This window comes from Babesia bigemina (assembly GCF_000981445.1).
Source record: "Babesia bigemina genome assembly Bbig001, chromosome : III".
Taxonomy (NCBI): Eukaryota; Apicomplexa; class Aconoidasida; order Piroplasmida; family Babesiidae; genus Babesia; species Babesia bigemina.
This window is the reverse complement of record NC_027218.1, coordinates 2168981-2194004: the sequence shown is the minus strand read 5'-3', so window position 1 is coordinate 2194004 and position 25024 is coordinate 2168981. Positions and strand designations below refer to the sequence as shown.

Below are 25024 nucleotides of genomic sequence, written 5' to 3'. Positions count from 1 at the left end.
GATACCACAGCTGCCCTGACGCGACGCATGTGATCAGCACCTACGAATCAATTATAATCATTATTCACTCGATGTTTCAAATTGCAGCAGCTCCAGTGAGCGCAGCCTGTACACCGCAGCAGCGCCGCTCCAGGCGTCACGCTACCCGTGCCATAACGCTCGAGTGTGTTGCCCAGATGCCCGTATATGGCATTACTAATCGCCACATTCATGTCCACATATACCACTCAACTAGGCAACACATGAGCGTCCCATCGACGCAGATGCTAGTACCATCCCAGCCACGCATCCGACTGCTCCACCACCTATCACGGCTACCGCAGCTGCCTACCTGAGTCACAACTCAGCCAGCTTCACACCGCGATGACTCAGATGCCTCCTACATGTGAAGGACAACTCACCGCAATAGGCAACCTACGTCCCACCGCACCTACCGAATTTGGTTTAGGTTGAGGTTGAGTATCACATCAGCTGCTAGGTCAGTCACTAAGTCACTTACTAGGTCAGCGGCTAGATCACGCACTAGGTCAGCGGCTAGGTCACGCATTAGGTCAGCGGCTAGGTCACTCACTAGGTCAGCGCTAAGGCCACTCACTAGGCCATCGTTTAGGTCACTCACTAGGTCCAAACGTATAGGTCAGGTGGTTAGTCACTCACTAAGTCAGTGTCATGGGTATACACGAGATCACAGTGGCAGTGAGCGAAACCATCATACACAACCAGTCTACCACGCATCACAAGACACACTAAATCACATGAAACAACACAATGTACAATGTACTATGTAACTGCGATAATTATTATGTTAAGTTGAGCAGCTCGTTGGGGTCATCATCGAAGTTACTGGCGTCGTAGAGTGAAAGCATTTTTCTGCTCGGGATGAGTAGCGCCTTAACATCGATGAGGTGAGATGCCTTCGTGGTCAGGAGATGTGACCTGATGCGTAAGATGTCCATGCGGTACAGGGAAGTGTGAAGTATGTATAGCGCCACGAGAGTCCACAGTGCGATGAAGCAGTAGAAGAAAGGCATCCGGATGTGCCAGATGAGTTGGTCGATTTGCCGGAACAATTCGGTGAAGTGGCCGGATTGCAGCGCCTTTTTGAGTTGTGCGTTGAGGTCTCCGCAGCGAATGGCACGATTATCGCTGACCAGGAGATTTGAGTTGCGATACGTGAATCCGTAGCGGTATAGAGTGGGCAGTGGTCCGGCGCACTGGACGATGGACGGGCAGTAGCAGGTGTCCTTCCCACCGTGAGTTCCAGGTTGGCAGGGGCATGTGGCGCACCCGGAGGCCGTGCAGTCGATCTTGCCTAGCGCGTGGAGTAGGTTGTAGAGCAACTCCCATAACTGCCATGCCAGGTACATTATCCACGTGATGTATCTCCCGGCGTGCTTCTGCGGGTAGGTGTGATGGGCGTGGAGTCCTAGGGGTTGGAGGTAGGGAGCGCAGCCACCGGGTGACTGGCAGGTGGAGTCGTGAAATAGAGTGGACAGCGCATCGTGGCTTCTGTGGTCATGATTAGCAAGCGACGCGATGGCACTGGTGAGGTTGCCATTTTCATAGCTGCCGTGGAGCTGTGCCCACAGTGGGAAGAGGCTGTCGATGCCGTCGGTGTTGAGGTGCGATATGAAATTGGAGGCATCGGTGTACGTACCGCCACGGTGCTTAACACGGTCATGAGAGTCCCACTTTCTTAGTAGCTGAGCATACAATGCAAACACGTCGGCGAGTGATGAGGGTGCAGCGGGGCACAGCAAGAACAGAGTCCGACACAGTACAAACACGCATGAGTCAGCGTCACGGCACATATCGCCGAGGCGCTTGGCGAGATCCCAGCCGGTGCCACTTATGGAGGCGGCAAAGCCAAGGTCCCAGAACCCGAGCGGGGTAAGACAATGCTGACCTGGTTGGTTGGCGGTGCAGTTGGCACAGTGGATGGCCATGTTATCAGCGGTGAGGGTATGCGGCAGTAGTCCGTGGCAACTGTCGGAGAGGAATGACTGTAGAGGCGAGGTGGGCGGGCAGCCGTGAGTGGTGGTGGAAGTGGTAGTTGTTGCAGCAGTAGTGACAGTAGCGCTGGTAGTTGTAGCACTGGCAGTGGTAGCGTCCCTGCCAAATGTATTACACTGCCAGTTGTGTGACTGCACCTGCCGGCCGTACGTGCACTCCCGCCACCCCCTGACCCGGGCGGTGCTGCGGCAGCACTGGGAGTACAGGAAGTAGAGCACTCTACACAGGCGGCATGCTATATCACGTAGCATATCAAGCAGCTCGGCAGGGTTAGCCGGGTAGTGGAGCATGGCACGGTTATTGGAGAAGTCCACCGAATAAGGGTAGGCTGCCAGGTCGAAGCCGTGGCCGTTGCCCTGGATAACGGTGAGCAGGGCAGTGGAGTGTGAACATGTTGCTGCGATGGTGAGCGGCAAGCCTTCAATGCACTTGGCCATGACAGGATCGTCCTTGTTGGGGATATCGCCATCTTGGCATCGGAGATTGAGCAGAGCCTTGCAGTGGTCAGGCAGCTTGTCTACCACCACTGTGTACTGCAGCCCGGAGAGCCACGACAGCATGTCCCTGACCGTGCAAGGGTATCGTGTATTTGGAGGAACATGTAGGTGGCACACCTGGAAGTAGTGACACACGGTGTTGTAGAGCAGCGACATGATGGTGACCAAGTTAATTCCATTCTTAACCGGCTGACCTTCAACCATCATTTCGATGGCCACATCCTCAATTGGGGTGAATAGCAACTCGTAAATCCCACCGCCAGTAAACATGTTGTTCAACTCGCCGTCTTGCTCACTTTCGGAACTGGACACCCTGTACCCGCACCGGGTGAGGTAGTTGCCAAGTGCGTTGTCCCTGTCGTCAGCTGTCAACTTACTAATGTGAAGTGCTTTCCACTCACTCTCACACTTCATCATCAACTTGGTAAGCGTTTTGTGCGTCATAGGTACCATGCTCAGTAACACCTTGGCATACTTGTGAGACTGTTCCTCCCAGCACCGCTGACCGGAATAGGTGGATATGTACGTGTTGTGAAACTCACCGGCGAATTTGGAGAGACCGTTGGCGATACTGTCCAGCAGCGGAGTGGACGGGTGCTTGAAGTCGGCGGGTACCAAATTACCCAGCGCCTTGGTCAGCCTATCAACCAGTTCGGTGAGTTTGTAGGCATCGCTATCATTGTCTCTAAGGTAGGCGAGCAGCGCAGTCAACGCGTCATAAACATCTTTGAGCTTAGGCGTGTATGGCTCTTCGGTTGGTGGTAGTGACGGATTCCTATCCTCATCACGCTCCCTATGCACCCTATCAGTCTCTTTGCGGACGTACTCGTTGACTTCACCGAAGAACCCGGCGAATGCGGCGGATAAGAGTTTCAGTTCTTTGCTTATCACGCACTTAAGCCTGTTGATGTTACCGCTGTTCTCACCTTCCATCGTATTCATGAACCCTTTATAGCCCATGTACATATCCCTGTTAATCTCACTTGGCAGCTGATCCAAATCCTCGTTGACCTTCTTGGCAAACAATTCTAGCGTCTCTCTTACCGAGTCCACGTACAGCGTGCGGGCCTCCTTGGTGAGGCCTTCGATAGCCTCGCCCACCTCACCGTCGACGTGCTTCAGAAGGGCATGGATGGTGTTCTTCTCTATTTCGTTGGCTTTATCAAGGAACTCGTCGCACATGGTGATGGCGTCGGCCAGATCGGTGAGTCGGAGGTTGTCGATACCATCTTCTATGCCTTTGAGTTTGCCGTCGACGTGCGGATCTTCGAGCTGAGTTACGTGCCAATCGGCGTATGCAGCAGCGTCTTGAATATCACCGCAGAGCTTACGGAGGTTGGCGGTCACAACTGGGACTGTATTGGTATTGAGAGTCTCCAATGCCTTTCTAATTTTTTTAAGACCTGCATGGTCACTGTCTCCAATCTCTTTCATCAAAAACTCCAAATTACGCATTACGCCCCGTTCCTGTGCAGTGCTACTGTCCCGCCCATCCAAAATATTTCGAAGTTCGTCAAGCTCATTAGTAACTACTAGAACGCCGGTCTCGATGTCTTCGGGTTGTTTTTTCAATATACCTTGTTGACGTTCAAGCTCACCATTAATGAAGCCAAGTCCTTTATTATCATTCTGCCATGTTTTATCTTTGCCCATCCCGTTGCCGATCAAGTCCGTCAACGTACTGCTAATATTAGTGTCCAAGACACCTATAAGATTTTTAAGTTCATTAGCGATCTGCTGCTTTGCTTTTTCAATCGTATATTGCGTATCAGTAAATGTTTTGCTCTGAAGTTCTCCAATCTGGTTTAGAACCTCTTGAAGATTGTTCTCATCCTTAATTTCATCAAAGCCAAACTTCCTCTGCAGCCGATGCAAATCCCACGCGATGTCATCGTGTGGGATTATGTGATGTCCCAACTTCATTCTAGCATTCCGAAGCACACCTTGTATCTGCATCAACACTGTGTCCATGGCTTTTTCCATTTCTTCCCCATCCTCAGATAACTTTTCATTATGCGATTTGAGATCGATCCTAATTTTCTTAAGACCATTTTTACCATTCCAGGTGTTTGCCTTATCACCAAGCCCATTTTCTCTCAAATCTTCCAGTCTTTTTATCACGTCACTTTTTGGATTTCCTTTGTCATCATGCAACGCGGCTCTTACCTCCTCAAGCACCTTGGTAATCTTTTCGACACCTACGTCAATTAATCCTGGTTGGGAGGATAATTCACTTTGTTGTTTCTTAAGCTCCATCTCAATAGTCTCGAGACCTTTTGTGTTTCTTTCTTTTTTCCACTCACCAGCGCCGAGGCCCAAGTCAATCAAATCCTTTAACGTTTCGATGACGTCATTGTCTTTTACACCCTTCAAATTATTTTGAAGCCTTTTAAGTTCCTCTGTTATTTCATCTTTGGCTCCCTGTATGGCTTCGGAATTAGTTCTGAAGGCATTTGTCACCAAATCATTGATTTTCTTTTGAATTGCTTGGAGCCCTCCACGCCCACCTCTACTAATCATCAATTTCAATGCTCCCAGGTTGTCCACGACATCATCGTCCATAAGTGTGTGATTCAACTTCATCCCGACACGTATAAGGACATTTTGCATCTCTTCTTTTATTGCGTCGATGGCTTGCTTAATTTTATCAGTTTCTTTTGGCAATTCAGCATTCTGCTTTTGAAGGTCATTCTTAATTTTAACGAGACCTCCCACGTTTTTACGTTGCCACTCAGCACCATTAAATCCAAAGCTTAACAAATCTTCCAAATTATTTATCACGTCGTTATTAGGATTTCCGTACACATCTTTTAACTCTTTTCTAAGTTCGTCGAGCACATTGGTAATTGATTCGAAGCCCGAGTTTAATAGTGTCGGCTGCCAGCTCAACTTACTTTCTTCAATTTTGAGATCATTTTCTATTGCGTGGAGACCTTTTGTGTTTCTTTCTTTATTCCACTCACCAGGGCCAAGGCCGTCAGTTTTTAAATCATTAAGAGCGCTTATGACTCCATCATGTTTGTCGTTCTCTCCTTGCAACACACCTCGGAGCGTCTTAAGCCTCGCCTTAACTGCCTTTAAGGAGCGCCCGATTTTATCCGGATTCACACTAAAATTTTTTGCTCTCAAACCACTTATCATATCATGAATTCCTTGCAGAGTGCCCTCATATTTATACTTACCTCGGCCAATCATATCTTCTATTTGTTTTAACCTGAAAATTACGTCACCATCAGGAATTATGTGATGATCCAACGTCATACCGACTTCTCTAAGCACATTGTTTATATCTTTGATTACGGAATCCATGGCTTCTCCTATTACTTTGGTTTGTCTAGGCAATATCTTATTCTGCTCTTCAAGTTCCTTATGAATATGAGTCATACCCACATTACGATTCCATTTTCCACTTTCGAGACCAGCATCCTTTAAATCTTTCAAAGTGTCAATAATGCCTTTTGGATCTGTACCATTCAGCAACTTCTTTTTGAGCTCATCAACCTGCAACTTAATTTCCTTGACGGCTTTGCCGATTTCAGCGGGTTTAGTGGAGAACGGCTCTCTTTGCAGTTGTCCAATGGCTTTCTTAATATTATCTAAACTTTCCCCAGCCCCATCCAACTTTCCATCACCGAAAGCATTTTTAAGATCTTCGAGATAATTTTTGATGCCGTTTCTGTATGAAGCTGGTTCGCCAGTCATGTCTGTCCTTGTGTCACTAACCAATTTCGTGATATCCTCAAGCTGCGACTGAATCTCTTTGAACGGATCGTCGAAGGTTTGTTCATCTATTTTATCATTGCCAATGTGTCTTGGATGAATGATACTAAGCTCCTTCATACCGTCACCCTCAATCTTGTCGATAGCCTCTGCCAGTGGTCCGTGCGGGTGACCTGTCAGCACGCCAACAGATATGTGTTTGAGGTATTTCTCAAAATTCTTCGAGAGTTCTACTTTCTCTGCTTTACCTACAAATGGAATTTCATCCCTCCCAATGTGGTCATTGAGTAATTTTTCAAGCAGCGGTCTGAGCTTATTTGTGACCTCATTATGAGTTTTGTGGAAATTTGACATGGATTTTGACAAGTTTATTTTACGTGTGCCTGCATCTGCACTAATCACGTTAGCCGCCTTGTCAATCGCCCCCTTGGCCGCAGCCTTGACTTGCTTCTTCGCTGCTTCGTCAAAAGTTTTAACGGCCTTTTCGAGACCTTGGGCTGCTTCTTCAACTGGCGTTTTGACATCGCTCTCAAATTTCTCTTTGATCGTGTTTTCAACCATATCCTTCACCCCCTCGATCGCATTGTCTACGGCTTTGGCTGTGCCATGGTCGGGATTTGCATCACTGGATTCGGTGGGTTTAGTCGCATTGGTAAGATTCGTATCAAGCTCATCAACAGTCTGCTTTATGGTGTCTATTTTTTTGCCAAACATGTTTATGCCTATGAACTGTACTTCCGAGGCTACCTGCCTGACGCAGCTGCAAAGTGCAATTAGCGCAGCCCTAACGGTGGTTTTACGATCGTCATTTTCATTTGATACCCTCTGGTCCATTGACGGACCCTGAATTTTGGTTACTATCTGCTGGACGAAAGGTTCTATTTCCGTATTAGTCAGCTTCTTATCCAGCGTGTCTACAAATGCTTCGCAAGCCTCCTTGACTTTCGTCAAATTTTCCACAACGCTTTCTTTCACGTCTCGTGATGATGATTTTTCTTGACCCGCTTTAATTTGGTCTCCAAGTGCCTTCTTAATTTGTTCCTTAACGGCTTTCAAAGCGTTTTCACGATCCCTAACTTGACCATAATAGGCCCTGATCCAAGACGTCACAGCCTTCATCCCATCCGTCTGCGTCTTTCGTTGATTCTCATTGATCCCCAAAATACTTCCAATCCACCCATCAACTCTCTCGCCAAACCCATTTCCATTCTTGTGAAATGCGTTAGCAAGCCCTTTCACTTTAGCGACAATGCCGTCCAGACCTGACTCATTACCTTTTTGATTTCCATTCCCCTTAATCTTCGTAACATCCTTTTTAATGTGCTCGAAAATTGGTTGAAATTTATTTTTATCATCCCGCGTTACGCCATCTTTCGGATTTATCGTTTTGTATAACGCTTCAATCGCTTTTTCAACATCACCGACTTTCTGGTTAAGCGGGTTTTTGATACCCTCCTTAAATGTCTTCTGCATCTCCTGCTGCATCTTACTCATGATTTCCTGAGTCTTCTGCTTCACCTTATCATGCTCCTCTATAAGCATTTCCACTTTATCATTAACGAGCTTATTACTACCCTTAAGCCCCTCAATACTCTCCCTCAACTTCTGCAAATCCTGCTTCACTTTCTCACCCAGCTTATCAACCTTCAACTTCTCAATTACGTCTTTGATCCCTTTCATAATCTCATCCTTCACCACCTTCAAATCCCTCTTGATATCCGTGTCCATGTTTTTCACAGCCTCCAATGCCGATTTGACTTTTTCCTCAACTTTTCGCTTAGCGTCCTGCGCAGCTTGTAGAAGTTTGGTGCCCTTATCTTGTAACTCTTTCGCTTGTTTGAATATCACTGGGCCATTCTTTCCTCCTTCATTATCCTTATGATTTATGTCAACCCTCTTGAGTATCTCATCACACTTGGCTTTGGCCTTGTCAATGACTTTGCTGGCGGCATCTTTCCAGTTACCTAGATGGTTAACTTCGCTTTCAAGACTCTCACATGCACTTTTGATTGCGTTATTCTCCTGCTCAATCTCACCCATTTTCTTGTCAACATTATCTTTTAACGCATCATGAACATGCTGCGCCTTTTCAACCGCCCCGTCAATCACTTCCTTGGCCTTCTCTCTCCACGTCCCCAACTCCTTGTGTTTTGCATCAACCGCCATATGAACTCCGTTAATTGCCTTACTGGCGTCCACAATCCTCTGTACATTCTCACTCAGTTTTTCATGAACTTGCAACTTATCATACGCTTCCCTGGCCTTTGCTTCAGCGGCGGCGCGGATATCTTCGGCATCTTGAATCCACTTGTTAAGACTCTCAACTTGTGTTTTAAGCTGTTCATTTGCAATGTCAAGTTCTTTTTTGACGTCACCAATATCCTTGATATTTTTACCAATTAGATGGCTTTCATCATTTTTCGTAGGATCCAACTTCTCGTGCACATGCTCTGCTCGATTCACCGCTATCTCGAGCACAGTTTGCGCCGCTACTCTCCATTTGCGCAAATCGGTGTTAACCTTTTGTAACTCCGCATCAACTTTCAGAATATTTGATTTAGTGGCATTAATTTGGCTGATGCCCTGAGTAATCGGCTGTTTATCATCATCTATATTCAGCTGATCATATATTTGCTTAGCCTTATCGGCCACCCCTTGGATCACATTTCTCGCCTCCTTACTCCATTCCCCCAATTTGCTGTCCAGTTAAATTAAGTTATCTCATCTTATAGTGTGCTATGTGGCTACGTGCCTAGGGCCGGTTTTCGTGTTTGCGGGGCTAACGCCTCACGCTGAAACCGGTTGCGGGATCCACGCCGGTCCATTGCCGGACGTCACTGGTGCCATCCATGCGGGCATCCATCCAGTTTGGGCTTGAGGGTCTTCTACGGAATCGTAGTCTTCTTTCGGCTTCATATCCCTCATCACTATTTTATGTGTTTCTTGGATCACTACCCTTTGTATGTGGGCTTCCATGCGATCCGATATGCCCAGGTCCCGTCTATACTTGCTGTGTTCTTTCGTCACTATTCCCTCCCACGTCATAACGTAGGGGATAACCCTGATCTTGGTTTGCTGGTTAAACTGTCGCGCCTTGAGGTCCTCAATAAGGTCTTCATACTTCTGCTTCTTGAACTTCTCCGTATCCACTAGGTTGTCTTGATTGGTGATTCCTATCTCCACGATGGTTATGGTGTTCCTCCGCCGATCCGCCAGGATGATGTCTGGCCTGTTGTATTCCTTAGTCTTCTGAGTCTTGACCGTCTTGTCGTACGCGATCCATCCGTATTTTCCATGTACTTCACTCTCGATCTTGTGGGCGTCTATCTTCTCCTTGGGTAGTCCTATTTGCCTCCCGAGTACTGAGTGGACCCGTTTTGCTACCTCGTTGTGCCTCTTCGTATATTCTAGGTGTAGTAGTTTCTGGCACTTCGTCGCGAGGTGATCCACGTTCTTGCCGTTGTTGCATCTTGTGCATTTCTTGGACGAAGACATCCATTGCAGATTCCTATCCTGGACTTCCGCTACGTTCGCTTCTTCTTCCGGAGTGAGTATTCCACACGTCAGGTACAAGGACGACGCCTCAATGTCCAGCTTGGGGTCCTCACGCTTGGCATACAGAACCTTATGAGTTGATTTTACGTGCATTCTGTTGTACAGCCATTTGTTTTGGGCCACCCTGAGGTCCCTGAGGCTCTTGTCCGTAGTGTCCTCCATTCCGAATTCCATTCCATATCTTCCTTCCAGGTGCATCTTGATGTGAGATATGTGCGCGTATGTGTCGCGAAAATGCTGCATGATCGCAGCTCTCCTGGTTGACGTCACCTCGTCTGCTGAAAGCGTCAACCACAGTCGTAGCAGCATGGCTTCCGCTCTAAATACCATGCTGTGGAGCCCTCTCCCCATCTCTTTCCGGGGGAGGTAGAGCCTCTGTGTGTTCGCCCACTTCTTGTGTCCGTGCTTCGCGTTAATTATTCTCCGTACTGCCAGGTCGATCTTGTCGAAATGCGTGATGTCCATGGGGATCACGCCGATGTAGTAGTTTATGACGCTGAGGGCGTACTGGTTGATGGCCATCGAGAGGTTTTTCCCCGACAGCTTTGACGCAGCCAGTAGCTCCGTTCTCCTGCATATCTCCTGTAGTATTATGTCGAACATTCCGTCGCTTGTCAGTGAGTTTGAAGTCTCTGTGACTCCCAAGTACTTGTACGTTTCCGGGCCTTCCATCTGCTTGGCGATGCTGGCGCACGCCTCCGTGTTGGTTGCCGACTTGTCGCGGTTGATCCTGAGTCCTATGTCGTTGAAGAACTTCTCCACTTCTCGGCCCATTCCTCTCATCGTACTTTCCTCGTGGGCGAAGAACTTGAGGTCGTCAATATAGAGAAAGTGGTTTGTGGCGAATATCCTGCCGCCGGTCACGCTTAACTCCACCTTGGGGAAGATGCGAGTCAGGTGCCTGCTCAGCGGGTCCAAGCACAGCACGAAGAGAAGGGGCGATAGGCTGTCGCCTTGGAGAATGCCCCTCTCCACTTTCTTGTGCATGATTGTGTTCTTGTTCCACCGTATCTCTATATTCCACCTCTTGATCGTCTGCTTGATGAAGTTTGATAACCACCCTGGTAGGTTAAGGTTGTCGATAACCCTTGCCAGGTACGCGTGGTCGATTGAGTCGTACGCCTTCATGACGTCGACCCACGTTGCAAGTAACTTCCCCTTGTGCTTCTCGTTGAGCGCGATGTTCGCTAACGCGTGCTCCTTTGCACCCTGTACGTTGCTCCTCGTGCCCATCTGGTTCTCGGACCGTAGTCCCCTGCCATCGACTTCTCGCTTAAGCGTCTCCGTTGCACAGCGGGTAGTTAGCTTGTATAGGTTGGACATGCATGTGATAGGCCTGTACTGTGCGGCGGACTTTGGTTTCTTGTTCTTCGGTAGTAGGTACGTGATCCCACAGTAGAACCAGTCGTCCTGCACTTTGCCTTGCTGGCATGCCTCCTCTACTAGCCTGTAAATGACTCTGTGAAGGGACGTGAGCCATTTAATGTAGTAGTTGTAGATCCCATCCGCACCGGGCGACTTCCAGTCTCGCAATTTCTTGACGATCGTGACGAATTCCTCGTATGTGGGAAAGCCTGCCTTGTTCTCTGCCGGTGGTCTTTCGACCAGATATCCTTCACCGTTGTGCGGTGCGTTTGGCTTCACCCACATTTGCGCCCAGTACTCTATCATCATCCCCTCGTTTATCGCCGACTCGTCCGCGTCCTGCTTGTTCTCCAGTGTCCTGTAGAAGTGTCCCGTGTAGAGCTCGAACATGCGGTTGTCGTTGTACAACTCCTTCTTGAACTTGGCGTTCTTGAGTTTGTCCTGCTCCTTTTGGAGCTCCTCTTGAGTCCTGCTGATCACGTATGACAGTTCCTGCGGCTTGTCCGCGATCATGTTGTACTTGTCCATTTGGCGATAAACGCGTTTCCTATCCTCCTTCTCCAGGGGGACCTTCTGCTTGTATTTCAGAAGTAATGCTCCTATCTCCTCCAGCTCCTTGATCCTCCTCTCAGCTGCCTCCTTCTTTCCCGAGGACGACGATGGTTTTGCGCTGTACTTGTCGTAGCAGTCCTGTGCCGTCTGATACAAGACGGCTAGCATCCCCATGTCAGTGACTGGGTTGTGCTTCACGTAGTTGTGGACCACTAGATCCAGCGACCTTATCGCCGTGAAGTCGAGGGAGTCCATGGTGTGTCTTTTGTTCTTTACTGTCCTAATCACACCAGGCTCCCTCAACCTCTGTGCCATGATCCGGTCGAAATCCTCCTGCAGGGCGTTGTATGAGTCGACGTCGTGCAGCGATGCTATTTCTCCAACGTCCGTCGGTTGGCTCCGCGCTGCTTTGGCGACTACCTGTCTTGCCATCTGCTCCACCTCCTTGTGGGTCTTGTGGAATTCGAAATGCTCGTTGGCATATTCCGCGAGGACTTTCCATCCTCCTCGTGGCATCCTCTGATACTTCGTCACTACTGCCTTGTAGACGTCCGGTACCCAATGACACCATGGTCCATCGATCTGACGCATGACACAGTGCAGGAACTGTAACTTGGCATTCAGCCTAGCGTAGTTCGGCGGCATTTGTGGCGTGTTCCCGGCCCGTTCAGCCTGCGGGGCGTGCCCTTCGGGTGCCCTCGGCAACGCAGCCGTCTCAGTGAGCGCCACCTCACTGGCGGTGCCCGGTGCTATACTGTTGTTTGATTCTCTCACAGGCCCGACTTGCTCAGGTTCCTCTTCGTCCACGTCCATAAAGTCATCCGACGATATGGAATACACGGTCGGAGAGCGGCAGCCACCGTTTCCGACAACCTCCCCTGCCGGTGGCTGCAGGGTAGACAGTGTCTGCACACACACGGGTGCGCGTTCCGAGGAACTCGGCCCGGCGTTGCAAACCACGACAGGCGGCGTTTGAGCCGTGTTTCCTGTCTTTTTGGCCTTCCGGTTGTTACCCTTTTGGCCCTGGGGACCGCCGTTCCGCGCTTTGTTTCCAGCGCCCTTCACAGCCGGAGTGGTTCCGGGCTGGTGTCGTTTCCGGCTTGCCTGCGGGATTGGCCGGCTTTCGCCGCCACGGCCGGCCCCCTTCGAATTTGTGGGTTTACCTTTAGGGCCCTGAACACCGCTTTGTACCGGTTTTCTGGATTCATGCCGCCTTTCGGGTTGCCGACACTCTCGGCGCCCCACGGTGGCAAGCGGAGCATCGATGTCCATCCCATCGGGGACGTCCACGTCAATAACCATGAGGTCTCCGTCCTCATCGATTTGACTGCTCAGCTGCACTTCTTGTGAGCTCTCCATTGGTACCTTGTTCGTCTATCCAGCGCGCCTGTGTGGCCGCCTTTCGCCTCGCGATGTTGCCGCTTTAATTCCGCACTTTTGGCCTTCAATACACCCCCCAGTGACATCGGAAAAATTTCCTTTCTGTGATAAACCCGAGAAAACACGTTTCTCAAAGTTTCCCCCAAAATCACAGAAGATTCCAACTCCCCCTGTCCACACTATTTATCCCAGCATTGACATCTTTAATCTTCTGATTCGCTGTTATAATCTCTCCGAATTTCCTACTTAGTTTCTCATGAACTTGCAACTTATCGTACGCCTCCTTGACCTTTTCTTCAGCCTCTTGGCGGATAGTTTCAGCATCCTGAATCCATTTGTTCAGATTCTCAACTTGGATCTTGAGAGTTTTATTTGCACTGTCAAGTTCTGTTTTTGCCTGTCCAATTTCTTTAATATTCTCACCAAGGGCATACTTGCCATGAAGGTCATCCGAATTTAACATTTTATGCACATCACCTGCTTTATTTACCGATATGGCGAGCACATTCTTCGCAGCCTCTATCCACATGTCTAAATCCCCGTAAACTTTTTGTAACTCCCTATCAACATGCGAAACTTTCTCTTTAGCTGTAGTAATATGTGTAACTCCTTTACTAATATCGTTGCCTGCATTGTTTTTGTTTAACATATTAAATACTTCCGTCGCCTTTTTTACCGCTCCTTCGAGGACTCTTTCGGCCTCAATATTCCACTCTCCCAAATGTTTGTAAACATTCTTTAAGCCGGTACGAGCGTCGCTGATTTTTTTTCTCGCATCCACAATTTTCTGGACATTCTCACTCAGTTCCTTATGAACGTCCAAGTTCTCGTAAGCATCCTCCGCCTTTCTCTGCGCCGCAGCACGGATACTCTCCGCATCCTGAATCAAATGGCTTAAACTCTTAACTTTTCCTCCAAGTTCCTTGTTTGCATTAGCCATTTCTCGATTAGCAGCATCAATAGTCTTGATGTTATTCCCAATAGGATTGTCATCACCATCTTTATCAGGATTCAACATGCCACGCACCTCTCCAATCTTCCCAGCAGCGTTGCTGAGCACATCCTGCGCCGCATCTTTCCAAGACTCCAAATCCTTGTGAACAGTTTCCAGTTGGGTGCTAACTCCTGAAACTGCATCGTTAGCTTTAGTAATCTTTTCAATCCCTTGACGAATCTTCTGATCTTTATCATCTTTGTTCAACCTCCCATACACTTCATCCGCCTTCTTCTTGGCCACATTTACGGCTGCCTCCGCATCCTTAATCCATGCATTCAACTCCTCAACTTTCTTGCCAAGCTTACTATCAATGTCCGCGGCTGCTTTGTCAATCTTCTTTCTATGCTTTCCATCAAGTTCCTGCATTATCTTATTAACATACTTTTTCACTGCATTAATATACTCTTTTGCCTCACCCATCCACTGTCCGAGTTCCTTGACATATTCCTCCAGGCTGGCAGTAATACCTTCCAACTTCATTTTAATATCCCCGACACGTTTCTTCAACAACTCAACAAGCATATGCACTTCTTGTTTAATTTTGTCCTTTACGGCCTTTGCCAGCTTTTTAAGCCTAGTCTTGATTTTCTGTATCATCTTGTCCAATCTCCTTTTCTCCCCCTTCTTGGACCACCTGCTCAGCCAGTCGACGTGGTTGAAAAAGCTATTCCTGGCGTTCTCAAGTTTTCTTTTCAGCTTGGGGTTCAGGTCATCAATGGCATCTTTGGCCGCCGTCAAGCTTTTGGAAAAGACCCTGGCAATCTCTTTGCACCGCTCCACCAGGGTGACCGCGGCGTCCACAGTCCTCTCATCCGCAGCTGACGTAGATGTTTCCGATATCTGCAAAGCTTTTATACCTCTACTCAACTCATCATCTGTTTTCATGTAATCCAACACGGTTTCAATCGGGTTCTTGACTTTCTTGTTTGAAGCCTCGACAGCGGCATTGTACCTCTGGAGGCCATTGGCCACCTTGGGAATGGCTTGACAAAACCCATTGTGGCCACGCCATAGTTGAGATTTCAGCTCCACAATTACATCATCATACAACACACTTCTACCAGCGACGTACGGCTGGTTAGCATGGACATCACTGAACACGGCATACAAGAATGCCAGGATGGCATCGCACAGGCGGGAGGCGTTGCCGTACACAATCCCGGAACCATCATAGGTCCCCGGAAAACTGTAACCTAATAGGCTGGCAGCGGAGGCGCAGAGATTATGTAGAATGTTTTTATTAGGATTCTCAGAGTTTTTCGGAAGAGTGCTCTGAAACGCCCGAAGTATGGAGACAACATCTCTGGCGGACGGACGGTCCGGGTCGGGCAGCAACGGCAGAGATTTCTCAGTGTCGTGAGCAACATTGTCAAACAAAGTAGAGAGAGCGTAGGACACAGTCGAAATCCCGCCACAGTGCCGCACCTGGACGAGCCAGTCGATCGCCTCTCGAAGGTTCTCGGGACAGTCTGTCAAGGCCTTCGGCGCCATGCCGTCTGTCCTGGGACAGTCACATTGCCAGGCAGCCAGGGCCTGCGCCGCTGCCTATAAGACAGCATGACCAAAAGGCAAAGCGTGCTTATTGGGTAAAGTTGCAAGATTAGGAGCTGAAGCGAGTGACAACGCAGAGCCTTATGGCACTAAAGCGAGGCACATAACTCCTCACCCCAAAACTAGATTCAAGAAAACATAGATTACAGACATCCCACCTACCTGAGGAGGGGGAAAGTTGCAAACCCAATAATCAATCAAGCACGGAACCTGACTATCATGGCAAGTTGGAGCACCGTACGTATACAGCTCACACCATTATGTGCTCGATTGGGAGAGAGTATGGCTATCCTAACCCCGCACCGTGACACCGCCTAGTCGTCTCCCGTAGGCGCTAGGCTAGCACCCAAGCATTCGCCACCAACACCACCGCCGGGATGTCACAATTACACGTGCAACACCACAAATATACCACGCCCAGTATGTCATATAGAAACTGAGAAACCTACCCACAATTATTATTATGTTATCTCGTCTTATAGTCTACTATGTGGCTAAGGGCCTTGAGCTAGTTCTCGGTTTTGCGTTGCTGCCGCCTCATGCTGATACTGGTAGCGGACTCCAGGTCGGTCCGTTGCCGACCGTTACTGGTACCATGTGTTGGCATCTACCCTGCTCGACAACAACGGTCATTCACAACGTAGTAATAATACCCGAGAGTCACATACTCTATCACACAACTACCATCTCGAATCCTGTTTGGTACGTGAACGCCCTCTCTCCGAGCTTCAACAGTTCCTTGGACATCCTCATATTGCAAGTCTCCATCTCCACCAGATTTTTTTCGCTAGTTGTTTATCATTTTCGGGCTAATGATACTACTCCATTGTAGCTGTGCATGTGTTATCTCTGGTTGGTTTCATGTCTTGAGTTGCGGAGAGGTAGCTCCTTGTAGGGCAGAGTGCCGCTGCGTGCCCGTCAAGGGCGCTATACTGTCTACCATACAGATCGAAGATTACTACTCCAAGTATTGACTCTCACAGATATCGTTACTTTTTCATCAATTCCACCAATCGGTTCGTGCTTGTTTATGTTGGTCTCTGTTGGTTGGGCTGTTCCAGTGGTAGCATACGTATAGAGTAGAATGCGGTCGTTGTGACGGTCAAATTCGGCAATGTAGTCTAGTTTGATCTGTTTTGTATGTATGCAGTGTGGTCGCTAATAAGGGTTGTTATGAGGGTGAAATGTGAGCACATATAACCACGTTATCACTCTTCCTTTCTCACTACATAATTGAGTACGGTTGGATATAGCAGTCACCATATTTGGTCACCAATTGAAAACCCGGCAATGCCCATAACACACAAAAATAAATCTTCAACGGTAACATTCACTGCATTTCACTGGTTCCAGTACCCTTGACAACAACGGTGGCATCGGTTGACCACACCAGACCACCACTGGGATGCATAGAGCGATAGCGTTAATTGAATCTGATATACTTACAGCGCACCATATCAACTGTTTCATAACGCTGTTATTGCGCAACACGGAAAATGTTGCAGTGTGGGTTTAGAGGTGCTACTCGTCACCGGCCTCATCCAGATATATTACAGCTTGGTGGGATGCGGGTGAGGGAAAATTGCAACTGATTTCCAATTGTATCTTGAGTGTCAGGACTATGATTGATATTTGGAAAATTGGGTGAGTGGCGAAAGTCAGTGAAACACTCTCTATGCCCCTCAGCTCAATAAGGGGTGAGACAGCAATATGGTCGGGATGTGAAGAGTGTTAAGTAATAGTGATTTTGTCTAGACATCACGAAGGTGTTGACAATCAAACTGTTGTATGTGAATCGTCTACTTAATGGGTGAGCTAGGTAGTCAGCTGAAGCTGGCAGTGTCGTGTATTATGGTGCAATGCTGCTGGAAGGTGAGGGGGTACGGCGGGCGAGGTTGTCGCTCTGGCAACATCACGCACAGATACCAAATTGCAAAGCACAAACTCCATGCGTCGATTGATGCAGCAATTTATAATATGCACCTCGTTAGGTCAGGGCAAAGTGGGGTAACGTTCGCAATCTCTGGTGGTAATTGGGGTGATGCTAAAATGAGGCACTGGTGTCTATCTGGGCGACAGCGGCACGCTGCATCGTGGGTGCCCTGATGTTCGCAAAACACCCATGTGAGACGGCTTGGCGGCGTCACGGTACGGGGTGAGGATATGCATCCTTCCTGCCACCCAAAACCCTCGTGGAGCACGCCGTGCTCTACCCTGCGATCCACCCCTCGCCAGTCAGCCTAAGGTGTTGCCAAATATATGAGCTTATCGTCTTACTTCCTCCTCAGGTAGGTGGAAGGGGTGTGAGTTTCGTCCTTCGTCTGTTGAGGGTGAAAGCCGGCGTGTTGTTGGTATCGTGACTCACGCCGTTGTCACTGGCAGTTCACTGTAGCGTTTTCACGTAGCGCACTTGACGTTGCCGTATCGATGTCTGAGTATGGCAATACTCACGTGTCCGCATCGGCGCGTTGATCACGTAGGCGTTTCGTAGTTCACCTTTCCTTTGACACGTCTCGGTGTCCTATGAAAGTATATATGCGTGTGGTTGAGTGAGCAGGATGGCAGCGAAAAGCGCTGCTGGAGCCACGGCACATGGAGTGCCACTGGGCACGCTGAAGGAGTGTCTACAGTTCCTGGAGTGGTTGAATAGCCGGCAAGGAGGAAGTATGCAACGCCTGGTATCCGGTAAATTGGCTACACGTATAGGGCTATATTATAACAATCCTACGTTCAACATCCAATTCGAACTGTCCATATCTAATTTCCTCCGCCACTCGTCATTGCTGTATAAGCAAATAAGCAGATCCGCCAGTCCTGGAAATTTTGGAAGCAAAAGTGCGAATGATATCACTGCGGCATTCTCGGAATGCCTTTCTAAAGTGCACTCGGCCTTTTCATATTTGCGCCACAATGTGGACTACATTTATGGTAGTGTGGGAGGTGGGAGGCTGGCAAAGTTTCAGCTTAATCAAAGCGGTGATAATGAGCTCAAGACTTATCTCACCGCAAATGATGATTTATACAATGGTATTATTTCCGGAGGATTTGATGAAGGTGAGCTGAACAATATAAAGGGGGAACTTTTGGTTCACAATCTAATGAATGCGCTTGAAAGGCAGACAATAACTCCCGACGTTTTTACAAGTGTTCTTTTCAACAATCTCGAGAAAGATGATTGGCATAAACAGGACGCTGGGAACGTTCTGCTGTTGCTTTGGGCTTTCTGCGAATATGTGGAGACACATGAAGAGGGTGGCGATCTGAAAAACAATTTACAAGCGGAGCTACAAAAGAAGGGTATGTGTTTTGACTGGGGAAGATTAGTGGCGCATTGCAAAGTACAGAAACAATTCCTTGATAAATTGTTCGGCAATACGGATGACTTTAGTACTAAACCTTTCACCACCACTGGCAGGGCGTTTACCCCTGATGCCCTTAAGCCTGAAGCATTTGCCGGGGCATTCGAGAAGTGGTTTGAGAACCATTGGGATGATATCGGTGAAGCTCTGGAAGAAATTAAGATGGGCGTAGAAGATTTGGAGGAAAGTACTGCGGATTTCTCCCCAGAGTCTCTCTACCCCTATGGCATCGTGTTGAATAACCGAGAGAAACACACATGGCGTGACGGATTAAAGAATCTACCGGGTGTTTTAAATGCGCTTGTCGATTCTGGTGACAAAGGGCTAGCGACGCTTAAAGACATTTTGGGAGGTGAGCAATGTCCAAAACTTGAACTACAGTCTCCTCAATCATCTCCAAAAGCCGCCACGCCCCCAGTGGCTACGCCGGCCGCCGCGAAGCCAGTTGCCACCAAGACGGAGGCTACGAAGCCAGTAATAAACAAAGCAGGATTATCTCCAAATCAAAATAATGGTCAAAGCGAACGAAACCCTGCAACATCATCTGATGCCACATCTCCTCAAACTCCAAGTTCCACTGCTAAACAAGCTCCAGCACCGGCTGGGACTAAAGGTGAGAAAGGCCTGCAAGGGTCTTCTCGTACCGAGCCTACGAAATCTCCAGGTATAAATCCTGTTCAGAAGCAGACTCCATCTCAACCCCAACCAGTGGCTCCCCCTCCAGCCCCTGCCCCCGGTCCTCCTGCAGGCCCTGGCTCCCCTAGTCAGCCGGGTGACGGGAGTGGGAGTCAAAATGGCGGTGGTTCTACAGGTCAAGAGCCCGCGGCTTCTTCACATCCTGCAAAACCTCCGACTACAAGTGTTCAACCTGTAGGCTCTCAGTCATCCGGTGCCTCTGGTACCGGTAGTGGTCCGGGCCCGGTTGACCAGGGGTCTGCTTCTGAGCCTGCTCACGAAAGTGTTCATGAGGCTTCGAAACGTCCAGTCGGTGATACTGCGGCGCCCACTGGCACGCCGTCTGGTTCAGGTGGCGGAGGGAACACATATGGGTGTTCAAAACCAATAACATTGCCCGCTGAATTTGGCGGCGGAAAATACTGTCCCCGAAATGGAAACTATAATCAATATGATAAATATTATAAAACATGGAGTAACACGCCTACCACATTATCTAATAGTGTTCCCAATCAAGATTCTTCCACACAGCACAATCGGAATTCTGACACGTCATCCAGTAACCACCGTACCCAGCATCCTTTAGAACATAGCACACGAAGCAGACCACACAGCCAAGCGGACGACAGTCTTCAAAGCTATATATTTGCGGAGGGCAACGCCGTGGAAGCACAAAATTCTGATCTGACATTTCCGAATATACAACTTGATAAACTGCCTAGTCTTGACGGCCACGAACAATTAGATCATTCGTATCTAAAAAGTCAACTAGACGAAGAGCAAAAAGGGCAAGAGTTAGAGGATCAATGGAATAAATATTATGCCGATCAAGAGCAGATAAAGACACTAGATAAGATGAAACATGATATGGAACTACAGCGTGCAAAAATAGACGAGTTACAACATGCTAAAGCAGTATATTCCCACCAGGAAAATGTGATGCATCGAACACCGTATTCATTAGCCACCAATCAAATGCTCTCAGGAACTCCCATTAACTCGGATGGCATCTCAGTTGTGCCACCGACATCCTCCAAACATCAATCTCCTTTTATCACAAGCAAAGCGCGTTCAATTCCAACAGTTGATCTTGAGGATCACTCTTATTCTGAATATTTATATGCCTCCGGCGATGATATTAAAGCTGCTCCAGACCCATTTACATACTATTATGGTGGTTTGGCAGGACACGTTGTGCCAGATGACTCAGACGTTATAAGGCAGAGAACATTCATTGCAAAGTCTCTAGAGGCCAGCAAACAAGTATTCGATGAACGCCGAACTAAACTTATGGCGATGGACAAGAAAGTGCAGCGTGCGAAGTATTTTGGCGGGGGTGAAGTAGATATTAAGATAGCGAATAGAACACCGGAATTATTTTTTGACATTGAGACAGCACCTAAGCCCACGGTCAACGTTACAAGTGATCCACTGTTTCAAACAGTTAACCCAGTAAAGAGCGCACATAACAACATGAGCATGGCTAATGAAGTCCACGACGATAACTTCGAGATTACTACGGTTGAGCGTTTCAATGACGACGATCATGAAAAGGGGTTTAAACCTATGGATTTGTCATTTGAAATCCAGAATACCGACCCCTTTGAATCAAACGGAGTACCGCCCATTCCTCCTGAAGTTCTCGTCGAGCGCGCAGACCGTGATACGACTCAAAATGAAAACGATCCCAATTATTTAGATCTCCAAATCGGTGTCCCCGACCGCACGCTTCAAGACTCTTCATATGACATAGACGTAGACGACCCTCCCCCTCCCCCAGCCATCCAGCCACTTGAACCTGTCTACCCATCCACCACCGCCATCTCTGTCGACTTCCCACCAATCGACCCTCCGGAGTCTCTCCCAAACAGGTACGTGGATCCGTATACGCACGACGCTCAAACAGTCGGTATGTGCATTGCCCCGTGGATGAAACAGACAGCAATCGAAGACTCCACCGACATCCCCGAGACGGGTCTATTCCCCTCCCAGGCGCCGCGTACCGTCCGGGATATGCTTCAGTGGCTGGCGGGGCTTAAGAATGAAAAGCATCATAGCACTCTCAGACAATGTATTGATAAGGCATTTGGTGGTCCGCATAGTGACCCTTCACAACTTGCAATTCCAGTCAACGGGTCTCACATCAGACCCGGAGATGTCTTCGACATACTCCAGCTTACCGCCATGTTTGCGGGTTCAGTGCTCTCCGCCATCGCACCTAACTGGAAGGCAAACGTGTCATCAAGAAGTGTGAAGTCTAAGTCCTCCGAGGAGCCTGACTGCTGCGCCCTCCTCTGCCAGCTGCGTGACTACGTCTACGCCTGCCACCACCAGTTGGAGTTCCTGAAGGCGCAGTGTAAACGGGATAAGTTAAGCGGTGGGTGGCAGAATTGTAACTACGGCAGTGAAGTCAGTCCTACCAATTCCCCCCTCCATGCGTTCCTTACTGACGGCTGGGACTGCGACTTCAAGACTCACCCCTTCGACCCGTGCAACCTGTGCCTCAAGAGCAGGATCAGGATGGGATTTAGGATGGAGGATTTACCCAATAAATCACAAAGTGGCAGTACCCTTTCCACCATCCTCACTCCCAGCTGCGGCGGCAGTGACCCCCTGCTGACACTGTCCTCCTACCTCAACTGCCTCACCAGGCGGACGCCAAGGACGACCGGGGAGCTCGTCTCGTTTTTCCACAATTTCGGTATCGAGTTGCACGGATATGCTTCAGAATCATTGTCTCCACTGGGCACTGCCATCACTAAGTCACATACCGACTGCCCTGAGTGGGACTGTCTTGGTGACTCCGACCTAGGCACTGTCCGTGGCATCCGAGGCTCCGAGTCTCTCATATCCAAACACAACTCCAAACACGACATTGACCATCCCCGTACCCTGTCCACACTGGTCGGCTGCGGCAGTGACCCTGACAACTGCCATCCACATTGCTCGCCCATCACGTACCGGGCGTACGCCCTGTACTCCCAGCGCTTCGCCCACACCTACCTCAGCTGGACGGTGTACCTGCCGGACAGACTGCGGGAGTCACTCGAAAAACTGCACCATGATCTCAAGAAGCATGATTATGCCAAGTGTTCATCGCTTTACTTGTGTTCCACTGCGCTGCCCCTCCTCTACCTACACGGGTTCACGCCGCCGGAGGTGGGACCGCAGACATCAATCACATGTTTAGACGTCATCGGCAGGCTGAAGGAAATTGTCAACGGCAAGCCTATCGCAGATCTTATTTCCGCCATGGACGATTTCCTCTACAACATCCGGGAGCCGTTCATCTACACCATCGTCGCTCTGTGGTCCACCGCATTACTCATCTTCGCCAACACGATGCTATATCGCCTGGACGTGCTCCACATCCGCTCGCACCTTATTCGCACCAAGGCGTCTCACGTCATCGACGTCAAGGCGCTACTCACGAAAGGCCGGAATATGCTTTCACTTTACAAAGACGTCGACTACTTCGACGAGGATCCTATTGGCCAACTTAGTTACTAATAGTAGTTATCGCATTAATGCAGCCATTACTTGCCTTGTGCTGGATCACACTACAGCGATAGTGGCTAGTTGTGTCAGGATGTCATCTACAGCACCATGGTGCGAGAAAAGCGTGACTGCTTTCACGCATAGACGTGTTCATGTAGTCCACTTGAAAGGTGATTCAGTGTGGGATGTTTAGTTATGCGTAACTTGTGAGACTTGTTTAGGTGGTACCACTGTGAAGCTGGGTGGTTGGCCACTAACATAGGCAGCTGACAAGCGCTTTACTGTGTGATACAGCGGGCTGCCTGTTAGATTTGTGGATGACAGATTACTGATCTGATGAGGACCCAGGCGATGAATGCCATCGGCACTCTGACGTGATGGCCAGTGGACGGCGGAGTTATGTGAGATTGATGGCAACAGGGTAAATGACTAACGTATGAACTGAGCAATGTGGATCACTCGGTCGCTCATTAAAACACAAATGTGACAACAATTATAATGGGCACTTCCAACGTCATACTGTATGTAATGGATGGAGTTAACTGCCCAGCAGGTGCCGGTAGACCTGCATGCCACGGCGAGGATACCGTTCACTTGCTCTACCTCGGTAATATTTCAGCTGTTATATCTGCATAGTCGTGATGTTACTGGCAGTGCTGCTGATGGCAGTCACCTTGCTGCTAACGTAGCGCCGGTGGGAGACCATCAGTGTCCTTGCCTGAGGTACGTGGTTCATCGTTGAGTAGGTTGATGGTACGGGCTACGCTTTGCCGAGGTGCGTGTTCATGAGTGGTTGGTGAGTGCGTTGCTTAAGTGATTTATATGTTTGCAGGTTGAGGGGAGTGGGAGCGGCAGTGGTACGTGTTATGTTGGTGAGTGTTTGCTTAGGTAATTGATATGTTCGCAGGTTGAGGGGACTGGGAGCGGCAGTGGTACGTGTTGCAGTTGGTGAGTGCTGCTTAGGTGGTTGATGTTCGCAGGTTGAGGGGACTGGGAGCGGCAGTGGTACGTGTTGCAGTTGGTGAGTGCTGCTTAGGTGATCGATATGTTTGCAGGTTGAGGAGTGCGGGAGGGGAAGATGTCGAGAGGGGATCAGTGTACACGGTGTGAAACGCCATGTACCAAGAATGATTGCAGGTGCTGTCCCTGGTGTTGTGCGGGATGTGCTAGATGTTTTGATAGATGTCGCGATATTTCTTATCCGCGCAAATATATAGCAGTGTGCCATTCTAATGGATGTGTTAACTGTAAACCCAACGGTTGTACATGTAACTGTTGTCTACGTAAGCTTTATGGCGTTTCCCGTTCCCAAGAATCCCTCAGTCAACAGCGTTCCGGTTCTTCATCCACTTCCCTTGCCCCCGGTTCCTCCTCTGTCGGCAGCACTCATCGTCAAACCGCCGAACTACAGCCTACCACCGCTTCCAACCCCGCCCCTTACATCATCGTCCCCGTCGCCCTCATCATCGTCGTCATCTGCGCCATGATCTACTTCCGCATCCGGCCGTTCCACAGGGTGCGGTATCTACTGCGCAGCTAATCACAATATCCTAAGTGGCAGCTGACATCCAATGTTCTAGACAGAGTAATGATAGCGTTGATAAGCAATCACGTGAGCAGCTGGGTGACCACTTCCCCGCCCCTTACGTCATCGTCCCCGTCGCCCTCGTCATCATCGTCATCTGCGCCATGAGCTACTTTCGCATTCGGCCGTTCCACAGGGTCCGTGTTTTTTGCGCCCGCAAGATTAACGGTTTGCTCAGCACTGTTTAATCAACTTTAACAATTTGTGAAATCGCACCTGTAGCACAACCCCATGTATTTAAGGCACAATGCTCCTCTAATATCGCATTATTGATTTC

At 49.0% G+C, this 25024-nt stretch overlaps 5 protein-coding genes across 5 annotated transcripts; 3 read left to right on the top strand and 2 right to left on the bottom strand.

Moving 5' to 3' along the window:
* Nucleotides 1–800: 800 nt before the first annotated feature.
* On the bottom strand, nt 801–13061 carry BBBOND_0308820 (hypothetical protein; the record flags this gene model as incomplete). The annotated part of the gene is made up of 3 exons (XM_012913711.1): nt 801–8910; nt 9022–9485; nt 9531–13061. 3 exons carry the CDS (start codon nt 13059–13061, stop codon nt 801–803), a joined length of 12105 nt encoding a protein of 4034 aa, XP_012769165.1.
* A 169-nt stretch (nt 13062–13230) lies between these two features.
* BBBOND_0308810 (hypothetical protein) lies at nt 13231–15570 on the bottom strand (the record flags this gene model as incomplete). Its single annotated transcript, XM_012913710.1, has 1 exon — nt 13231–15570. One exon carries the CDS (start codon nt 15568–15570, stop codon nt 13231–13233), a length of 2340 nt encoding a protein of 779 aa, XP_012769164.1.
* Nucleotides 15571–16093: 523 nt separating this feature from the next.
* On the top strand, nt 16094–17205 carry BBBOND_0308800 (hypothetical protein; the record flags this gene model as incomplete). Its single annotated transcript, XM_012913709.1, has 3 exons — nt 16094–16458; nt 16526–16597; nt 17136–17205. 3 exons carry the CDS (start codon nt 16094–16096, stop codon nt 17203–17205), a joined length of 507 nt encoding a protein of 168 aa, XP_012769163.1.
* A 983-nt stretch (nt 17206–18188) lies between these two features.
* BBBOND_0308790 (hypothetical protein) lies at nt 18189–23174 on the top strand (the record flags this gene model as incomplete). The annotated part of the gene is made up of 1 exon (XM_012913708.1): nt 18189–23174. The coding sequence occupies one exon, from the start codon at nt 18189–18191 to the stop codon at nt 23172–23174; it is 4986 nt and encodes a 1661-aa protein (XP_012769162.1).
* A 486-nt stretch (nt 23175–23660) lies between these two features.
* BBBOND_0308780 (hypothetical protein) lies at nt 23661–24272 on the top strand (the record flags this gene model as incomplete). The annotated part of the gene is made up of 6 exons (XM_012913707.1): nt 23661–23683; nt 23799–23885; nt 23995–24019; nt 24070–24094; nt 24149–24167; nt 24218–24272. 6 exons carry the CDS (start codon nt 23661–23663, stop codon nt 24270–24272), a joined length of 234 nt encoding a protein of 77 aa, XP_012769161.1.
* Nucleotides 24273–25024: the final 752 nt, after the last annotated feature.